The sequence below is a fragment of the Pygocentrus nattereri genome, chromosome 25 (assembly GCF_015220715.1).
Source record: "Pygocentrus nattereri isolate fPygNat1 chromosome 25, fPygNat1.pri, whole genome shotgun sequence".
Taxonomy (NCBI): domain Eukaryota; kingdom Metazoa; phylum Chordata; class Actinopteri; order Characiformes; family Serrasalmidae; genus Pygocentrus; species Pygocentrus nattereri.
The window spans coordinates 3,056,974-3,079,850 of record NC_051235.1 but is presented as its reverse complement, the minus strand read 5'-3'; the positions used below and the strand labels follow the sequence as shown (position 1 = coordinate 3,079,850).

The window sequence follows — 22,877 nt, the reverse complement described above, 5'->3', positions numbered from 1 at the left end:
GCTCCAACCTGGAGGAACAGACAGACACTGGACCCACTCGGCCATTCCCAAAGCTCACTCGAGCGATAGGCAGCTCGCAGTGACGCTTGCGAATGAGCCGAGTCCCACAAAATGGGTCATCTGAATGCTCCTTCTGTCTGACCCCGTCTTGCACTGCAGGTCGCTCCTCCCTGCAGTGGCGCTCAAGACGGGCAGACCCAAGGCGCTTACCTGAGCTCTCGTCGCCCGGACACAAGGCGGGAAGGTCCTCCGCTTTCTTGCGGGACCGACGAGAGGCTCGTGTTCCCTCAGCGCCAGGGGATTTGCTGTCTCCGGCTTGGTGGCGTTGGGACATGGCGAACTCGGGCTGCTTAGAAACAGCCGGAGTTTCGTCCCAACGGAACAACCACATGCCGGAGTCTCGCTTACCTGCTGCGTCCTGTGGGGGCCAGTCTTTCTGTAAGGGGGAGCGAGGAGGCGGACGCACACGCTGAGATAAGCGAGATTTATTATGGGCAAATCCAGGGTCGTGGTCAGAACAGTCCAGGGTCAATGAGCCGACACGTACAGATTTAGGGTATGACATGACAAGAACCAACACAAACAAAGACCAGGTACAAGGATACAATGATACAAAGACTGGCAAACGCAAGGGGCAAACACAGGGTGAAAACAATCAGGGGCGGAGTTACACAACCAAAACACGAGCACATGGACAGGACTGGGAGGGGCCAACCGTGACATAATCTAGCAAAACTACTGTAAAACTACAGCAAAACTACTGCAATTGGCCGTTTCTTTCTGAATGATTCCAACAGTGTAACGATGTCACAGTGGAACTACGTTCTCATAGATCTACAAAAAGATAGATGCACATAGATCTTAAAAAAGACGGTTCTCCATGGGTTATTTAGTGAAGACAATGGTTCTACGCAGAACCACAAACACTCAAAGAATCAATTGCATGCATAAATGATTCTTTGCATAGTGAAACAGTTCAAGTTGATGAGGAATGGGTTGTATGCTGTTCTGTTAAGCACAAAAAGGTTTTTTTTAGTAAAGACAAGAGCGAACCATGAAATTCTTCTTTAGATTGATGGAGAATGTGTTGTATATTTTTCTACAACGGACCAAAAAGTGTTCTTCAAGACTTGTTTAGTAAAAACTGTGGTTCAATGCAGAACTATGAACAGTCCACTGGGTTTCCCAGTTGCTACAGAAGTGTATGGTTTTAGAGAGTAAAGTAATGAGTGGTGAAGTTACATTACCGAAGCAGTACTAAGTGATCCCTGTACGGTAATTGGTAAACTGTAATGGATCACTCTTCATGAGTAACTACCCCAACACTGGTGACCACACTAAAGTCCACTGGTGTCCATCGTTATCTCTTCCAGAGGTCTCAAAAGCACCAGCACCTTCATATGGCCCATCACATGCTTACAATTAAGATTCAATCAGCGCTGTCACTCACAGCAAGAAGGGCCTGGGTTCGATTCCCTGGCTGGGTAACCAGGGTTCTCTCTGTGTGGAGTTAGCATGTTCTCCTCGTGTCTGCATGGGTTTCCGCTGGGTTCTCCGGTCCTCTGGGTTCCCCATGCTAAATTGCCCCTAGGTGTGAATAAATGTGTCTGTCTGCCCTGCGATGGACTGGCGACCCATCCAGGGTGTGTCCTGCCTTCCACCCAATGACTGCTGGGTTAGGCTCCAGCTCCCCTGCGACCCAGAAGGATAAGCGGCTTAGATTGTGTGTGTGTGTGTGTGTGTGTAGGTGAGAGAGAGAGAGAGAGAGAGAGAGAGAGAGCGTTAAATCTGCCTTCCTGGATTAATTGAGGACAAGGCAGGAGATACAGTTCATCAGAATGAAGTAATTAATGAAATTCATCAAATAAACGAATCCAGTGAGATTCCCAGCACTTCACTTCCGTTAACTACACTCACCTTCTGCCGAAATGACGATGGTACCACAATAAGAGTCCGGTATAGTTATTAATAGTTATTAAACGATTATTATTAGTAGTAGTTACAGTATTAGTTGAAGGTGTTGAGGTTTAAAATGCTTAATAAATGCTGACTGAGATGCGGCTATATGAATAAATATATTATAGACCACCTGGCCTAGAGCTAATTTGAGACCCCAGATCATCTCCGTACATCACATTGGACTGCAGTGTCCAGTGCTGTCCAGTATAATCTACTCAATTACAATGTTTCCTAAAATAAATATCTGGTGGCAGAGACATGTAAAGTGTATTGACCACTATTGGTCCACCAGCTTTTCCGTCAATGGACATTTTGTACTCGTCCTGTGGTGGTCTGTCTCCCGTTTTGGAAGGTGTCACTAACGGCTCCGTCTGAGCTTGGCCAAGCTGTGGTGTGTTTATTTGTTTTGACCCAGTCGGGCGCTGGGTGAACGTGTGAAAAGGGTCTGCTGGCTGTGTGTCCGTGGCCTGATCAATACAGCAGGGATAAAAGCATTTGAGGACAGAGAGAGAGACAGAGAGACAGAGAGACAGACACAGAGAGAGAGAGAGAGAGAGAGAGAGAGAGAGAGAGAGAGAGAGAGATTGGAAACTCTAGAGTTGTGGTGGCGTGAGACGGCTGCATTTACACCATGGCACTCCTGCCCCAGAGAGAACTGCCTGTTTCTACGGCGATAGTTTCTGCATCCTCGGTTTCTACGGTGACTGTTTCCACAGATGTAACACCCCAACAGGGTCCATTTACTGGTGCTTTACAAGTGTTTGTCTATAGTATTTGTCCTGGTTAAAGAAAAGGTGCAATGCAAAACCAACATGATTGCCCACCCTTAATTTCTTTAATTCTGGATACATGAAAGTATGTGGGAAAAAACACAGCAGTACCGTCCACCTTGATGCTTTAATTTCACTATTTCATTTAGAAATTAATGAACGACAACAAGTAGGCAAATTATTAACAGAAGCAGTTTGCCAGTGTTAAACCATGACTAAGTTGAACCTTAAGGCCATAAACGTCAAAAACAAGGCAAACCCACCTCTATCATAATGTTCATTTCTGCTAGCACCTCTATGGGACTCTAGTAGCATGCACTAAGCTAAATGCAATTGATATGGAGACTTTTTGGCTGTTCTAGATCGTGAGGTGCGTCCCAATTCAGGGGCTGCATCCTTTGTAGACCACATCCTTCAAAGGCTGAGTAGACCCGTGAAGGCTGAACCGAAATGAGACTGTTGGCTTTACGGCGGATTTCCTGTTTGTGTCACAGCACCGTTGTTCCCGCCCTTAGCGCTGCATCATGAAATGAAGTTCTTTTCAGTCTGTTGAGTTTTTTTAAGGTTCTTTAAAGACGGACAAACTTTCATTGTAATGTTTTTATTTTTTCCATTTATTATAGCTGGAGATGCCGAACGCGCTTGGATGCGAAGACTAATGACCAGATCTGTTACGTCAGCTAACAGACGCCTGCGCTGACTGGTGTCAGGCTGAGTGATGGGAGGAGTGCGGGGGCCATCCCACCCACCCAGACAGAGCGAGGCCAATTGGGCTCTCTTAGACTCCAGGTCCCGCTTGGCTGCAGCATCACCAGGGATTGAACTCACGATCTCCTAATGATAAGTCCAGTGCTTAGATGGTTGCGCCACTCGGGAGCCAAAACCCACTTACTTTTAAAGTGTCTCCTCAGCCGTCGTTCGCTTCTCTGCTGACACCGCCATGCTCGTCGGAGGTTCGTTGCCAAGGAAAAGATGGACACACTTCTTGGCCGCATATGAAGGAGCCTTTGAAATTGGACAGCTTAGAATTTAGCTTCTGAAGTCCTAACCAATCAGAGAGCTCGCTTAAGTGTACTTGGATACCACAGACAAAACCATTCCTGATTGGATAATTTTACATTTGGCCATTTTATTCCCAACCAAAAGGTCACAGTGAAACAAACATAATACTTCAATATTTGCAGAGTTTAGGTACAACAAGTCCAGGATGTTGATGGCTCCCCACTGCACATTAGCTACATTAGCCTCGTGGCTCCAGTGCAGTACTAAAAGATGCAAATTTCAAACACAAAAAAAGTTTGTTCTCCCAAATTTCTCCCCCATTAGATCGTATCCAGTGTCACTAGTTAGGACTCCCCCAATCACACAATTCCTTCGGCCCTAGGAGGACGAAAGCTTGCACAGGCATCTTCTGAGACTTGTGAAGGGCCACCACATTGTTTAGAACCGCCACTAATGCAAGGCATTGGACACCTGAAAATGCTTGGAGGAGAACATTAACTGCCAGTTCTGTTGCATCAGCGAATGTTCGACTGAGTGACAGGGAAACAGGGAGCCATCCTGCCCACCCAGAGAGAGCGAGGCCAACTGTGCTCTCTCAGACTCTCAGCCATGGATGACTTTAGGCTCAGCAGGTATCTCATTCTCCTGATGGTATCTCATTTACTGCTTAGACAGTTGCACCACTCAGGAGCCATACGGGTATTTTTACCCTAAATTTCTCCCAAAATCTAGTCTCCACTGTCGCTTCCTCTGAGACACGTAAAGTATTGGACACTTCAGGATCGTCCAGAGAATAAGGCCAGGTACAGCCACAGATGGCTGTGGCATCTCCTGGCAGTAGGGCCAATGCCTGGCCTGTTGTAGCCTCCAAAGCAGAGGTATAGCCAGAAACTTTTTTGATGGAGTGGCCAGGTTATACCCAGCGATTTTTTCAGGGGGACATACTAAAGGTCTTATTACACACTAATTCAACTCATTATTCGATAACTACCGAGACTTCAATGCAAACTGGCTGAGTTATTCTTAGATTATAGAAGTGTGTAATTAAACTGGTGGGCCTTGGACATTTAAGGGGTTAAACTGGGGTGGCACTGGCCACCTCTGGCCACTCCTCGGCCAAGACCCTGTTGGGAAATCATGTCTTGGAACATGAAAGACGTCCAGGCAGTTGTGGGCTCCAGTCGTGGGATCCAGCCACATGATCAGAAGGTTGCTGGTTCGATCCCCTTGGCAAACAGTATGTGACTGAAGTGCCCTTGAGCAAGACACCCAACCCCGGGTGCTGTGGATAGGGCTGCCCACTGCTCTGGGCAAGTGTGCTTACTGCCCCCTAGTGTGTGTGTTCACTAGTGTGCCAATTCTATAAACCGCAGTCCTGCAACTGCCAGCATTTGAAGATCTGAAGGTTTCTGGTGTGAGAGATGAGACGAGACACGTCTGTACGCTTGTGATTGCACAAATCCTTTAATTCCAGGATCAAATAATACACTTCAACAGGCAGTCAAAAGACAAATGGATGAAACTGCATATGTATCTGCCCCTCCCACCTCAGTGCGTTAGCATAGTAAAATAAACTCAAACGTGATTTTTTTTTTATCTTTCATATTTCTTTAAAAAACAAAACAGAACAAAAAGACATGGATGACATTAAACATAGAGCATGTTTTAACTCTGGAAAGTGAACTTCATTTATGGCACCATGTTTTTCTTTTTCTTCCTAAAGTGTCGAACCATTTCTCTTCGAAACGGAAATAAAACACGGTACGGTTGGGTATTTTACAGCATTTCGTCTGAAAGTCTCCCTACGAGTCTACTTGTGCTGGAGAGGTCCTGCTGTAATGGTGCTCTTTAAAACAGTGCTGGCAACAAAACGTCATTAAAAAAAAAATCACTTTAAACTATTTACAAGCAATATTTAAAACCTCACATTGTTTTTTGTCATTCGCGTGACCATTTTAATAAGCTCCCACTTTTAATATCCTGACTTAAGAAAAGTTTGTAAATATATATAGATATACATGTGTTTTAAAAAAAGCAAAATAACAAATATTTAACCAAGCTACGCAGTAAAAACCCCTTGTTAATTTTGTCCCAACACAATATACTGGATTTGTGCATCTCCAGGACCTGTGGATTAAACTTAAGCCTAAAATCAGACTAGAGTGACATTACCCTGTTCATGCCAGGTTGAATAGGCTTTATAGAACGCTGGTAAAATCCCATCAAACCTAATAAAAACAGTTTAGAGCACAATACCTACCTACAGTTTCTCATTAGGCTGAATGAATAACCAACTCTAAATTTAGGTATTGTGATATAAACCGAGCCCGTTCTACAGTTTCTCGTTAGGCTGAATGAATAACCGACTCTAAATGTAGGTATTGTGATATAAACCGAGTCCGTTCTACAGTTTCTCATTAGACTGAATGAATAACCGGCTCTAAATGTAGGTATTGTGATATAAACCGAGTCCGTTCTACAGTTTCTCATTAGACTGAATGAATAACCGACTCTAAATGTAGGTATTGTGATATAAACCGAGTCCGTTCTACAGTTTCTCATTAGACTGAATGAATAACCGACTCTAAATGTAGGTATTGTGATATAAACCGAGTCCGTTCTACAGTTTCTCATTAGGCTGAATGGGATTTTTACAGCGATATGTAAAGTCGGCCCAACCTCGTTACAGTAGCCATGAAAGAACGCACTTGTGGGCGGGGCCTGGATAGGACAATTCAAATCAGGTTACTCTGTGAATTATAATACCACTACAATAACACTACTAATAAAACATCTTTGCAGCACCGGAATGAAATAATCTTTTTTTTCCTTTTTTTTATAAACTCCTTTACTGTATATGACACATTCAATGTAATCTTCCAGTCTCAACTACAGAATCTCTTTCACATTTGGTTTTTATTTCCCAAAATAAACTGTCGCTGCGAACCGGCGGTACAGAAAACGACTGGTCCTAAACGACTAGTACGCTAAAGCGAACGCATGTTCCTGACCGTGAGGACGTTGACCCACCGGGGGAAAGACAGAACGGCTTCGGAAAGAGATACAGAATTTTCCGTCTGCGGTTGGGAAGGAAGCGAAATGCTTAAGAAGACACCTGATATATATTTGAAGCTGTTGTGTACAATACGGACACTGGCCCGTAAAACAGTAGCAAATACAAGGACCATGAAGCTAACCAGCACGAAGCCAATCAGCACGAAGCCAATCAGCACGAAGCCAATTCTGTCAAATAAATTAATATACATGCCACGTTTCCACAGTGAACACCTAATACTGCCGTTCCGACAATCATTTCAAAAGTTTCAATGACGCTAAATGTCATCTGGCTCTCGTCACTATTGTTTACAGACAATGAACAAACACTTGTTGCCACACGCACACACGTTTTCGCATACTGCACTGACACAAACTGACCAATAACATCGCTAACACTGCATCTTCGCCAACCAGCGTGATAATCTGTAGGTCAACACTAAATGACCTGAGACCTGCTAAAACTGCACTCGCTTGTCATCGTTTTCTCTTTACTCATCAACTCCGATAAGTCAGGTTAACACAGACGCATCATTCAGCATCAAAAGTTGACGTCTGGATCTGCTACAGATCAATGCAAGGAATGACAGTTTCCTCTACAATTCATTTTCAAGTCTTTTCTTCCTGACGGTCAGTCCGACGCCCCCTCAGATCCTGGGGAAGGTTTGCGCTGATCGGTCCGTAGCGTGGGGGCCATTAGAGGTAGAAGCCAGTGGTTTGCGGATCAAGGATTGGTGGGAGGGGCTCAGGGTGGGGGACGGGGCTGTTGTTGGGTGCGGTTGCCACGGTGCCGTTGGGTAGCAGGCAGTTTGCTGTGTAGGCCACACTGGTGGAGTTGAGGACACAGCCGTTTTCCGTCTGGGAAGAGACACAAACATAGATGAGGTAAGAATTCCACACAATTATGATGAAGTGTCAATTCCACATAATTAAACGGTTAAGATCTACACAGTCATTCACAGGAATAGCTTTCTCCTGGTTCAGATCTAACCTCACTGTCAGTTTGTGAATGTAAATGGCAAATCCTGTTTGTACAAATGTATGATGTTCCACAAAGCTCCATCTTAGGACCACTATTATTTGCATTTGCATACTACTTGATGCTGACTACTTGAAAAGCTGCTAGAAACCATCTTATTTAAATGGCAATTCCTCTGTTCATACAAAGGTGTGGGGTTCCACAAGGCTCTGTTCTAGGCCCTCATATATATATATATATATATATATATATATATATATATATATATATCTCTCAACATCCTCATGCTTAGACAACATGAAGGTTCTTCTTCTTGATCTCAAAGACGCTAGAAACAAACTAATTTAACACTTAAATTCGACAACTTGTCAGTTGCATCAGGTACATCTAAAAAACCTTGGTGTCATGATTGATCCTCATCTGTTCTTCGATACATATAACCAATATCACTACAATAGCTTTCTTGCATCTTGTAATATTGCCGAGTTAAGAAATGTACTGTCTCTACAGGACACAGAAAAACTACTACATACATGTATTACTTCAAGGCTAGATCACTGTAACGCCCTGTTGTCTGGATGTCCCAGCAAGGGCCTCAACAAGCTTCACCTGCAGCCAGAGTCTCACAAGAACCAGAAAGTTTGACCATATCAGCCCAGTTTTATCAGCCTGGTAAAACTGGTTACCGGTTAAATTTTGCATCAAAATTCTTTTACTGACATATGAAGCTCTAAATGGCCCCTCAGTACCTAAGAACAAACCCCAAATAAGAGAACATCGGAAGATCAGGATCCTCGTGAAAACTGTGTGGGTTTAAGATGACATTTCTTCTTAAGAACGGTCGGTGAATGAGGCCCAATGTTCTGAAGATGCTCACCATCGACCACCTCAACCACAGGACTTTGTTTATGGTAAATCTCGTAACATCTTGGCTGTTTTGGCTGATGAACTTGATGTGAACTCTGAGGAGGTGTAATCATGGGTTCAAAGCCATGCCTTTCGTTCCTCTTTCTCCTCCCTCCGTCTTTTGCACTACTGCCATTTTCTCTCACTCGGTTAAGTCGTTAATTTGCTTTTTTCCTCCTCTCTACACCTCGTCATCATCTCTGCCACTCAGTCTCTAAATATTTCCCGCTTCACAACGTGCACGACATCATCTCTGCCTTTCAGCAGCGCTTAATGGACCCATTACAGAGGCAGACACACCCACAAGTGTTTAAAAATTTCATATTATTTCACCTACATGACAACGGACTGGGTCTGGAATGAAGTAAAAGCTGCTAAAATGAAAGATGAGTAACGTAAGGTACTTTAGTGCCATTTAATTCAGTGTATTTGACTCTCTGCTAGAACAACCAGCAGAATTTCATAGCTGGTCATCAGCAAAGTCAGCATATGTTGTGTTTAGGATGCTGGTATGCTGGGTGACCAGTTAAACCAGTACTATACTAGCAGTAAACCAGTATAAACCAGCATCAACCAGTTAGGCCACCATTTGCGCTGTTAAGGTTGTAAACATGTATAGTTAGCAATCAGTCAATTATGGGGCAGTCGTGGACTGGAGGTTAGGGACCCTGCCTAATGACCGGAAGGTCGCCGGTTCGATCCCCAGAGCCGACAGTACATGACAGGTATCCTTGAGCAAGACACCTAAGCCGCTGTGGATTGGGCTGCCCACCACTCCGGGCAAGTCTGCTCACTGCCCCCTAGTGTGTGTGTGCTCACTTCACGGATGGGTTAAATATGGAGGTGAAATTTCCCTGTTGAGGGACGAATAAAGGTTCTCTTAATCATTTACATTCATGGCATTTGGCTGACGCTCTTATCCAGAGCGACTTACAATTTGATCTTTATACATAGGTAGGCTAAGATGGTGTTAGGAGTCTTGCCCAAGGACCCTTAGTCCTTGCCCAAGTCCAGTCATGAAATTTCCTCACTACTAAATATTCCACAGTCCACTGTCAGTGGGATTATAGCAAAGTGGAAGCGATTGGGAACGACAGCAACTCAGCCACGAAGTGGTCGGCCACGTAAAATGACAGAGCGGGGTCAGCGGATGCTGAGGGGCATAGTGCGCAGAGGTCACCGACTTTCTGCAGAGTCAATCACTACAGACCTCCAAACTTCATGTGGCCTTCAGATCAGCTCAAGAACAGCGTAGAGAGCTTCATGGAATGGGTTTCCATGGCTGAGCAGCTGCATCCAAGCCTTACATCACCAAGCGCAATGCAAAGCGTGGAATGCAGTGGAGTAAAGCGCTGCCACTGGACTCTAGAGCAGTGGAGACGTGTTCTCTGGAGTGACCAATCACGCTTCTCCTTCTGGAAATCTGATGGACGAGTCTGGGTTTGGCAGTTGCCAGGAGACGGTGCTTGTCTGACTGCATTTTGCCGAGTGTAATGTTTGGTGGAGGGGGGATCATGGTGTGGGGTTGTTTTTCAGGAGTTGGGCTCGGTCCCTTAGTTCCAGTGAAAGGAACTCTTAAAGCTTCAGCACCAAGAGATTTTGGACAATTTCATGCTCCCAACTTTGTGGGAACAGTTTGGGGACGGCCCCTTCCTGTTCCAACATGAATGAACACCAGTGTTCAGTCCATAAAGACACGGATGAGCCAGTTTGGTGTGGAAGAACTTGACTGGCCTGCACAGAGTCCTAACCTCAACCCCATAGAACACCTTTGGGATGAATTAGAGCGGAGACTGTGAGCCAGGCCTTCTCGTCCAGCATCAGTGTCTGACCTCAGAAATGCGCTTCTGGAAGAACGGTCAAAAATTCCCATAAACACTCCTAACCCTTGTGGAAAGCCTTCCCAGAAGCTGTGATGTTCATGTGTGTGAAGCCAGAATGAGAACACTTTTGGCAATATAATGCATTTATCATGATTTGAATGATGAAAAGTTCATATTTTTGTAATTTCTTGACATCAAAACAAAAGCATTTGTGCAAATTGATGTTAGCATAGCGCAATGCTAGCAGATGTTAGTGTTATCATTGAGGTCTGCATTTTCCATGAAATTTTAACCATGTTCTCTGTTTAGAGTCACCACTTCAGCCTTTTAGTTAAAGTTGTTGCGGGATGGCGGGGAGATGGACCCAAGTGCAGAACTGAAAGCCAGCAAAAGGGGAGTAAAGAGGTTTACTGGGGCAACGGAGTGTTTGTGACGTTGTAAAAACCCCAAGCCGGGTTCAAACCACCGCTGTATGGAGCAGCACACACAGGTAACCCTTGTTATGGCCCTTCAAGGAAGGGAAAGAAAAAGGCGGGAACATTGAACAAACGAACTAGAACCAGCGTGCTCGAACAAAGGCTGAGGTAGAAATTTCTTCTCTCAGCCCTCTTTTGGTTTTGGGGCATTTTCGTTTCATTTCGAAGACCGGTCACCCCTCTAACAAAGGTGTGACAAACACTGCCGTTTGCCACAGCCTTATGTAGGGGAGCCTGCAGGTGTATCGAGTGAGCCTAATTAATCCGTGGCTCCCCACCGCCGTCGCCCTCTGCTGGCAGCAGATGGGGCTGGCTGGACCCTTCAGAACGCAAAAACATGATCTATGTTGAATAATAGATCATTAAATATATCTATATATTATTGTTAAGTCCAAGAAACTACTGAAAATGGCAGTGTAGCGTCAAGTGTAGCGTGAATATGCATGATTATGCAAATTGTTAGCCATTATTGCTGGTGGTTTAGCCTTCTCGCTAAGCTAACGCAGTCCTTCCACCAGCCAAACAGTACCTGCTCTGTGAGGGTCCATGGGGGTCCTGACCACTGAAGAACAGGGTAACAGAGTATCAGAGAAACAGATGGACTACAGTCTGTAACTGTAGAACTACAGAGTGCAGCCATACAGTAAGTGGAGCTGATAAAGTGGACAGTGAGCGTAGAAACAAGGAGGTGGTCAGAATGTTGTGCCTGACTGGTGTGTATTCCACACTGAAGAAAAATATATATACATATATATTTGCAATGTATATGAATTATTCTTCATGTTATTTCTGGGTTATTTTTCTCCAACAGTTATTCTCTGAGTTTACCCTGACAAAGACTTTTATTGTAAAGGTGGGGCTGACCTTCCTTTGCTGCATTACAACAGGAAGAACTGGTCAGTCAGAACTGGTCAGAGTTCAGAAGCGAGACCTACAATATACGTAAATATGCTGTTTCAATAAGTTGAAATATACATACACATCGCTGCTGTCGGAACAAAAGCTCATATCTCCAAAATGGTAATTTTACAGGAGAAGGAAAAAACATGCATTGCTTTCAATGCAAGTCAATGGAACCATAAATTTTACCAGTACATTTTTGGCCTTTTATTTTGGTCCATCCTTCCTGAAATTTACACGTAATATAAAGTTCACCATCCATTTTCAAATTATGTGAAAAACTGAAAATCGACAAAAATGGAGATACGAGCGATATGTAGATTAAATGTGTGTAATACTGTGCATTTATAATATTTACATACATGCCAACAATATTTGTAAATCTATTTCCTTTGCATGTGGTATGTTAATAATATATTCATCATATACATGCAGTTTATAAGACTATGACATTTTACTTCACATACATGAAATTTATAACTACTAAGATTTGTGAGATCCTGCTGGTGTGGGTTTCCTCTCTTTCACTGATGCTCACACAAGTGTTAATAGTGCCCCCTTGTGGAGAATGTTCTGGCTGTATGATTAAACTGCAGATTAATCATAACTCATCGAGGACGTACATTTTAGTCGAGTTTTCATTCAGTAATCGTGACCTGACCGTGGCTGTGGATTTGTGTGCGTGAGGGCGTGTTGGGTAATGCAGTGGGCAGATTGTAGGTCAGTGCTGCTCACGCTTGACTGGACAGTACAGCTCTATTCTTCTCTTCTCTCAGCTGAAAGCTCTGACCCTGAGCACACACACACACACACACACACACACACACACACACAAACACACACAAACACACACATACACACACATACACACACACACACACACAAACACACACACACCAACACACACACACACACACACACGGCTCTGTAATGCCCAAGCAGGACTGCCCGCTAGGTGCAGAGGTCTGAACTCTGGCTGTCTCTGTCTTTCACTCTCTCTCAGTCCCTTTTTCTCTGTCATTCTCTGTCCACTGACAGTCGTGTGCAAAAGTTTGTACACCCCCGTGTAACTAGAAATAAATTAACCCTGTATTGTGTGATGTTGCCTGAGGGATGATAAGATGCATATTTAGCATCAATAAAAGGAGTAAAAACGAAGGGAGGAGTTGGAATAAACCTATAAAATGCTTTTACTTGCTCTCGGTATTAAACGCTGGGCCTTTTTATACTGAAGAATGCTTGTTGCCTACAGGCAACACTGTTTGACAGTGGAATGAATTAGCCAGTAGTGAGTAAGGTGTCACTTACGCAGCCACTTGAGAGAACCCTGCAGTTATTATTTAGCTTTTCGTTTAGACTTTTTTCAAAATATTTTAAGTTACTGTTTATTTTTGTGCAATATTAGTGGCTACAACACCAAATTCAGTTAATGCTGTCATGTAGCATTTAGTGTTTTATTTATTTAATTTTTTTTTAATTAAATGATTCTTTTAATGTTTTAGAATGGCTCAAACTGTTGTTTGTATTATTTAAAATGAAATAAATACATTTAAATCGATCTAGTCTTTGTTGCATCGTGTTGCCTCAAGGCAACATACCATAAAAGGATCTTTGCACATTTTTTTTTCCAAAAAAATTGACTATGATTTTATGATTTAAGGTCAATTTTATGTCAGAAAACTGAACCAAATAATTTATAAGATACTGATTTCACAGTGTGTCTAAAAAAGCAGAGGGTTAGCAGATTTAACACGTTGAAAAAAAATAAAATGTAAAATATGAACTTATGAACAGATTATTTTCTCCCCTATGTTAAATAGCAAATAAACAGTAATTGTATTTGTGCAGAAGTGCGTTCACGTATTTAAACTTTGAAAATCAATGAAAAGCAATTAAAAAACTGAATTTACCATGGGGTGCACAAACTTTTGCACACGAGCGTATACAGTTTGGCAGTCGTGGCCTTGGATAGTTATGATGTTACATGAAAACGCAGCAATCAGATTACTCATCCAGCCGTGTGCAAAAGTTTGCACACCCCTGGAGAAAATGCCATAGAGTTGTTGACTTAAACAAAGTGGAGAAAAATTTTTTTTTTGTCATTTTTCAGTTTTTGACATAGTTTGAAAATAACAATACAATACACTACAATACCAATACGCATCATGCAAATTTCATGATGAATGGACAAACGCAAACGGCCCAAGTTGACTTGAAAAGACGTCTGGTTCCATTGACTTACATTAAAAGTAAAGTGTGTTTTTTCCTTCTCCTGTAAAGTGACCATTTTGGAGATATGACGTTCTGTTCCGACAGCGGTGATATATACATATGTATATTTTCAGGCCCTAATTCTCAGGTTTTCAGTGTTACAATACAAGACTGAATATAAAAAAAGTTGATTTTAGTTTACCTGTGGGCCGCTTTGCTTCGTAGTAATGCGAGGTGGTAGTGATACTGATATGACCAGGCAAATTAATGTATAACAGGTCACAGGTTTCCGAGTGTTTCTGAGTGATTTGATGAATCGTGGCGTTCATGTAATCCAACATTATGATATATAATGCAAGGCGTCTTGCGATCGCTACCATCGTGCAGCCGTAAAAACAACAATAACTGCAACCCAAACTGGACACCAGCGTAGTGTCCTAGATGCTGCGAGAAGGACTTGTTAAGCCTAATGAGAGCAGACAGGGGCCCATACTGTCCAGTTAGAGCCCCACAGTCCCCCACTACACTGGAGGCCCACAGTATCCCTCTGCATTCCACTGCAGCACAGATTGGCACACGATTCTCCAAAATGTGTAACAGTTTTCAAATATACCAGCAGCGCCAGCCCTGCGTCCCAGCACCAGCTAGCCACAGCTCTCAATCTCTGTGGTCAGTATGTGGCTATTGACCTCTAGTCCACTGCATTTTGCCTTTTTATTCAATTACTTTTACATATGACCAACTATTCTGGATATATTGGGGAAAAAAACAACAAATCACATGTTGATGACCATTTAGATCTATCAATGTCTCGTTAATCACCTCTTATTTTTCTCATTTTCATCACTTCACTGCATAGAAAAAGCCGGTTTGTGTTGTAGCACGTTATCCTCATAATAAACACTAGGCTTGTACCGATTTCACGTGTTTTTATAACTTTAACCATGATAGTCTTCTGTGTTCCAACCACTTTAGCCTTTATGGCTGTCAAACAGTTAACATACCTTTTAAGCCATCATTATACATTATATACGTTAAATATGTGGATGTCTCATCGTTATGTCTAAGAAACTACTGAAAAATGGCACAGTAGGATCAAATCTCAAGTTTCAGAAATGTGAAGCGGTATGAATATGCATGATTATGCAAATCGTAGAGCAGTATTGGTGGTGGTTTAGCCGTCTTGCTAAGCTAACTCAATCCTTTAGTGCTACAAGCTGCTACATTTACATTTACGAACCCCAGTCTACAGCGTAGAAGGCAGAGGTGTCACCCACTACATTAACCAACCACTGCACCAATGCTAACAGCTCCACCCACAAAACCACAGATTTACCTGCTCAGATTTAAGCCTTTAATCTCTAAATGTGTATCAGTGAAGCCTAAATGAGCCTTGATGGGCCTGGACGGTTGTGCGAAATGCTGTTAACGCTAACGCTAGCTAGCTAGTGCTAACAATGAGATCCAAGCAAAAGTAACTTACGCTAACAGCTCCACGCACAAATATGGAGCTGTGCTCGTGCAGATTTGTGTCTTCTGTCCTCCAAACTTGCCTCAGTGCAGCGTCAGTGAACTGGAATGGTTTGGTCTTCTCGCTAATGTTAGCCTGCAGTACTAACATGGATAGTGAAGCGAAATTAGCTTAAGCTACCAGCTCCACACACAGAAACACAAGCTTATCTGCTCAGGTTTGAGTCTTTATCCTCAAAACGTCCATCAGAGAAGCTTCTGGAGTGAGCCTGTGCTCTGGGGTGAAGCTTCAGCAGAAGAATGCTACCTGCTACTAGAACAAGCCAACGTAGCGCAATTGACCGTCTATCAGATACGGCTCATCTTCAACCTCCCCAAGTTGCGCTCCCTTCACTGGCTTCCTGTAGCTACACGCATCAGATTTAAACCCTAACGCTGGCCTTCAAAGCCAAACATGGACCAGCCCCTTCCTGCTTCATGGCAGTGGTGAAATCTCAAACTGGACCACGAGTCCTTCGGGCTTCGAGTACAGCTGGGCTTGACCCACCATCCTTCAAGACGCGTGGAAGACAAGCATCGAGACTGTTCTCCGTACTGAGACCCAGGTGGGGGAACAAACTCCCACTGGCTGTCCGAACAGCGGAGTCTCTTGTGGTCTTCAAACACAGACTGAAGACCGTCTCTTTACACAGCACTTAAATAAGCGCTGAGATCAGTATTGATTGTCATGTATTGTACTGCACTTATTGAAATGTACTGTAGTGTATTGTAGTGTATTGTATTGTACTGTAGTGTAGTGTGTTGTATTGTACTGTAGTGTAGAGTGTTGTAGTGTATTGTATTGTCTTGTAGTGTAGTGTATTGTAGTGTACTGTATTGTACTGTAGTGTAGTGTAGTGTATTGTAGTGTGTTGTAGTATATTGTATTGTATTGTAGTGTATTGTAGTTTATTGTAGTGTAGTGTATTGTAGTGTGTTGTAGTGTATTGTAGTGTATTGTAATTTATTGTAGTGTAGTGTATTGTAGTGTGGTGTAGTGTGTTGTAGTGTATTGCACTGTTCTGTGTTCAGCTCTGCTCCTTCTCTCTCTGTATCTACAGTGACTGTGTCTCTATCAGTATCTGAGCTCAGGACCGTCTTTCTCTCTAACCTACTGGTGACTAGCAAAGATACTTTCTCTAGACAGACAAAGCTCTTCTTGTAAGTCGCTCTGGATAAGAGTGTCTGTGAAATGCTGTAAATTTAAACGTATAATTGACCTTGATAAATCCATGAACTTTGGCCATCAACATTGGCCAATACTGTCAGCCAACAAATGTTTCATCTGGACTCTAGCTGTAGGCTATTAAAGACAATACCAAAGATTAAAAGGCCTCCCTGCCAAAGAAGGTAAAGGCAGAAATCGTGCCCGTTGGAAAAATTGCATGCGGACCACCGGACTACACCAGAGACAAAAAGCCCCCTGCTGTGGTGGGAAGCACGGCAGTAGGCCCAGCTATCTCTACCCAGCTCCAAACCAAACCATGAGCACTGCACTGCTCGCTAACTGGCAGTCAAAACAAACAGACTGACTCTGAATATTACAGCAAACCATCACAGCAACACAGCCGCAAATTCACGCGGAACACAGGATGGGATTATCCGTGCAGAGAGAGAGGGGGAAAGAGCTGACAAGACAGATAGCCGTGTTTTGTTTGGAGTTGTAGGAATGGCATGATTACGTTTCTATTTTAAGCACTTTCATAGAACTGTCCTTAGAAGCTCTCATCTCTTCAGAAATAATCCAGGAACCAGCTATTCTAAGAGGACTCACAATTAGCTTCCAGTGCCAATGGCACTGATCTTTGTCCGTACATCACCCTGTAGTGACCTAATTATACGATTCCACGTAAAGTCCTGCTAAGCCACTAGGTACCATCCTCTGTTCTCTATCCCAGGTAAAAAAGAAAATGTGTGTTAAGCGCTATTTGGACGGGGTATGTTTTCCAAGGAGAGGAGTGGATATGCTTCTCAGATTTTAATCCACCATGTTGGTCATTTTCATGGAAGATTCCAGTGGTTTTTACATCATATAAAGCAAATCCAAGGAATAGGCCCAGGATATATTAATCCCAAACTATAAAATTAAACTGTTGAAAAAACACCAGGTTATTTTAATCCCATGCCATAAAATAAACAATAGAAATAATCCCAGTTTATATTAATTCATGAATAAAAGCTATAAAATAAAGCATAGAAATAACCTCAGGTTATGCTTATCCCATACTATAATATGAACCATAGAAATAAAACCAGGTTATCTTAATCCTGTGCTACAAATGAACCAGTTTATATTAATCCTGTACTATAGTATGAACCATAAAATAACTACAGGTTGTTTTAATCCTATACCAAAAAGTGAACCATAGAAATAAGACAGGTTATATTAATCTCGTACTATAGTACACATTATAAAAACAACACCAGGTTATATTAATTTTGTGCCACAAAGTGAACCATGGAAATAACCCGGGTTATATTAATCCCATAGTATACTATGAACCGTAGAAATAACACCATGTTATATTAATTGTGTGCTATAAAGTGAATCATAGATATAACCCAGGTTATATTAATTCCATAATATAGTATGAACCATAGAATTAACACCAGGGTAAGTTATCCTATACTATACTATGAACCGTAGAAATAACCCAGGTTATATTAATCCCATGATATAGTGTGAACCATAGAAACAACACCAGGTTATATTAATCTTGTGCCACAAAGTGAACCATGAAAATAACCCAGGTTATATTAATCCCATACTATACTATGAACCGTAGAAATCACCCAGGTTATATTAATCCCATGCTATAGTGTGAACCATAGAAACAACATCAGGTTATATTAATCTTATGCTACAAAGTGAATCATACAAATATCCCAGGTTATATTAATCCCATACTATAATAGGAACAGTAGAAATAACACCAGGTTATATCAGTCCTGTGCTACAAAATGAACCATGGATTTAACCCAGGTTATATTAATCCCATACTATAGTGCAAACCACAGAAATAACACCAGGTTATATCTATCCTGTGCTACAGCTGACCATTACAAATAGCCCAGGATATACTAATCCTGTACTATAGTACAAACCATAGAAATAAAGCCAGATTATATGAATCTCGTACTATAATACTATAACCCCAGGCTTTATTAATTTTTATTAATTAATCTGATACCATGTTATAAATCAAACTGTAGAAACAACCAATCTTAAAATAATTCCATGTGAATTCAAAGAAGCATTTACGTTTAGTCACTGTGGGCCAAATAAAGCCAACTTGTTTTGTCCCACCAACCACAGGATCATTGTAAGACTACTTTGTTCAGCTTTCAAGAAACTGATCCTTCACTAAGCCCCATTAGTTACTGTTGCTATATCTGACAAGTTCTTGAGCCTGGCATGTCCACCGTGGAGCTTCTTTTGAGGAACGTGATGAAAGGTGGCTGTAGGGTAGAACAGTTCTTACCTTGCTGTGGATGGTGTCATGTGGTGGGGCGGAGTCAAATATTTCATAGGCATCCAGTGATGGGAGTTCCTGAGGTGTGGGTAAAACTAGGATATGCTCTAGCGAGGAGTTCTGATTGGTATAGGAGAAAAATGTGGGTGGGACCTTTGGCTGTTGCTGCTTCTGATAAACCGGCTGAAAGGATGAGGATGTTGCGACGACACTTTGAAACTGGCATATGTCTCCTACTGAGTTACTATTCGTTGTAAATTCCATCTCTGACCCAGCGGCAATATTGTAATCCACATGGGAATTCCCAACACAAGGTCCACTGGTTGAGGGGTCCACCTGGTCTACAAAGTTGTATCCTTGCCATTGGGCATCACTGTAGACCCCATTGTGAGGGTCACTTTCATGAGGAGGTTTTTGTTTGTAGGGACACTGGGACTGAACCTGGCCATCCCGCCAATTTTGTTGCTGTTTGTTTGTGTCCGGCAACTTGTTATTGACCTCAGTGGGATTGTCCAGACTTGCCTGTGTGTGCTGAGGGATCCAGTGACCATTGTGGACCCCAGTAACTGCGTTAACTAGTACAGAGCTGTTCTGAGGCATCCTGTCCACATTGGTTTCGCTTCCCTGTGGCTCAGGTATCCAGCTATGGCATTTGTTTTGTAGAGACTGAGCACTCAGGTGCTGCTGCATTTGCTGTGAGAGTTGAAGGATAGGGGATACTTGTCTAGACAGGTGGTATGGAAGGTACGTACTTGACAAAGCAGTAGCATTTGGCTCTGTGACAGGACAAGGGTCAGTATGAGGGACATAGGACTCAGATGGACCTTGAACAGGGTCTGGTACAGGAACAGGAACTTGACTGTCTCCATCGCAGGTAGAATCCACAGTCTGATTCTCCAGCGAATCGTGGATATAGGACAGGATCTCGTTGTTGGTGAGGAGGTCGTTGAGGGATGGGATGTAATCTGGCTCCATCTCCACCCGGATCATCCTCTCATCCAGGAGAAGAAGCTCCAGATCCTCAGCGTTTAGTCCCAGGTTCTCCAGCGCATTGAACAGCTCGCTGTTGGAGCAGCTCTCTTCACTCTCCAGGGATAGAGAGTCCAGTGTGGCAAGCAGGGGGTCAAAACTCAACAGTTCTGACTTCGAACCTCTGCTTATGGCAGAGTCCCAGCTTTCTCCAGTTGCAGAAAAAGCGTTAGTTTGTCCATGCTCACTAAATAGGCTGCTGTGGTATGGTAGTTTGGGCTCCAGTGCAGGTTGGCAGACGTACACAGACTTGTCCTGCCTCATCATTGCCCCCAGCAGGGAACTTGGGTCCAGCGAATCTTTGGAGCCTTTGTCCCCCTTTCCCTTCTTGGCCCTGCCACTCTTGCCTTTGGTTAGCATGTTGTTAGGGAAGCCAGGAATAGGGTAGCTGGTCTCATACAGCAAGGCCTCCCCTGTGGCAAAGGTGAAAGGGAGGTGCATGGAGCGTTTCCTTAGATGCTCGCCTCCTTCCTCCTCCCTGGATGTAGGAAGAGATTTTCATTATGAGATCCTACAACGCTAGCATGCTAATTTACCTGTGGTTCACTGATTGAATTTGTTAAACCAAGCCATATAACAAACATCAGAAATCAGGGATATCACAACTAGCACAATTTCTGTCACTGGCCACAAAGCATCAAAACAAATCAGCTATAACTGACAGCCTTGACTAGAGATCCCATTTTTCACCTGAGCACACAGACTCACCCGAGTGGCCTTTGTGTAGCGATGATATAGTCAGGCTTGCCATTCTTGTACACAAGCCTAGCATTGGCTTGCACCCATTTCCAACGATTGTCCTTTGTGAGAAGTCGGAACACTGTCAGGCCACTCTCCCCAGTCTTAATCACTGCAAAACAAACAACCAGGCAAGGGGCATCAACTGGCATAGCCTCCAACGCAATGGTTCACTTGGCCTTGAGTATGCTCCAGGTTGGTAAAATTAGCAATGGCATTACTCATGTCCTGAGATAAAAACAGGCTTAAATACAGTGTTTAAAAATTTCAGGTCTAGGTTCATTTTTTGTTATTCAAAGTTCAATTCATGTAAATGTGCCCTCAAAGGTACAGCAGCGATTTTAAGGCCTGATTGTGAACCTTAAATCAGTTTTTCCAGGTGAAAAGTTGGTATTTGTACCTTTTCATAACCAAATGTTTTAAAACAGAACAGTAGAATAAAAGCCTGGAGGTGAGGCGGGGTGTGTGGAGTCAGTACAGCTTAGAACATATCATGTAAATGGATTACTGTTCAAGTATGTTCCCTGACTAAAGGTACTGAGATGGAGCCTTGAGGTAACCACCCTATTGGAACTGCCCCAGGGACAGTCTAGTACCTTTATTTCTGAGTGTGATGAAGATATAATGACAATAGAAGATTCAATTACATCCTCCTTCACCAAGTTCTCTAAGTTCTCTAAGTTCCAAGCTCACTAAGTTCTCTCTGTGTACTCTTTCAACGCATTTGCAGTCGTCAGATTCCTCCCCTTGGGGAAGGGGCCAGAAGAACCACCCATGTTACGATGCTGACTGCAACTACACATTTCCGCCAGAGAGGTCGTCAAAGCACAAGTACATAGGAAAGCTTTTGAACAGTTTTACATTGGAGCACTTCAGTAATGATAAGCTTTATTATTCCATGTTTACTACTAACTTTCATTTGTGGCTTAATATTCAGGGAGACCGGAAACCGAGGCATCTTTGGGCCTCCTCCTGCGCTGATCTGTGCTTAGGGCTCCATATTAAATTCCTCATATGGGTTTTTGACCCTAGTTAACATTTCTATCCACTCTTTGCGGCACAGCTTTGCCCAATCTCCTCCATAATCTGAGGGATTATGGGAAAATACGTCTCTCTCTCTCTCCCTAACTCTCTCTGTTCAGTTCAGCTCAGTTCTGTGAGCTTTACTGCTTTGTTTTTAAGCAAACATGATGCCAATATCAGTGTCACGGAATCAGCATTAGCACTTTGCATATATTATAATCTTATGTCAGAAATGCAGATTAGAAATTATAATCATTATAAAGGTACTCAAATGACTTTCTTAAATTGAAGATGGACAATTCACGTGGTGATGTCAGCACATCCTGATTTCCTTCGCTCAGTCTTTTACAACAAAAGGCACTAGTCATGACCCTCAAGTTGTCAGCACAGCATCAAGGCCAGTGTCACTTCCTGTGGTTAAGTCAGAGGATTGGCTTGGATGTAAATCCCTCCCCATCTGATCCACGCCGGGTGGGGGTGGGGAGATTGGGACACTGTAAAAGGGCTCTAGCTAAGCGTCCAGCACAAATCACTTCTAGGGTCATTGGGTTTGTTCCAGACACTAAGCTACTGACTGAGGGTCAACAGAAAACGAGAGAGAGGGGGAGAAAGAGACCAAACAAACCGTTGCATGATCAAAGGGTTCTTTGCAGTGTACGTAGGTGTACAATGCAAAGAACCCTTTGATTAATGGAAAGTGTGTTTTATATGGTTCTGTATAGAAATGGTTCTGTGTACCACCACAAAGGGTTCTTCTACTGTTACAGGCTTGACATTGTAACAATAGAAGAACCCTTTTTGGTGCTACGTAGAATAGACCCCTTTTCAAAAAGATGCTATAGAGAACCATCCACAACACATTCACAATCAATCTGAAGAATCCATTCACGATGCAAAGAACCCTTTAATCATGCTAAGGGCTAAGAGTCTTCATGCTTCTAAATAGAACCACTTTCTTTACTAAAGAACCTTTCAAGAACCATCTTTGTAACAGTAAGTGTGTAATAATAACCAAAGCCCTCAAG

General features: G+C 42.9%; 1 protein-coding gene across 2 annotated transcripts in view; it reads right to left on the bottom strand.

Moving 5' to 3' along the window:
• Positions 1–6,262: 6,262 nt before the first annotated feature.
• The window catches only part of ahr1b (aryl hydrocarbon receptor 1b), a 68,915-nt gene continuing 52,300 nt past the window's right edge, over positions 6,263–22,877 (bottom strand). For both annotated transcript variants that reach the window (XM_017681729.2, XM_037534431.1), the window contains 3 exons: positions 20,800–20,941; positions 19,072–20,569; positions 6,263–7,643 (listed from right to left, as the gene is read on the bottom strand). In XM_017681729.2, coding sequence (XP_017537218.2) covers positions 7,482–7,643; positions 19,072–20,569; positions 20,800–20,941 — 1,802 coding nt within the window. In that variant the 3' untranslated portion in view covers positions 6,263–7,481. The remainder of the gene's footprint in view (positions 7,644–19,071; positions 20,570–20,799; positions 20,942–22,877) is intronic.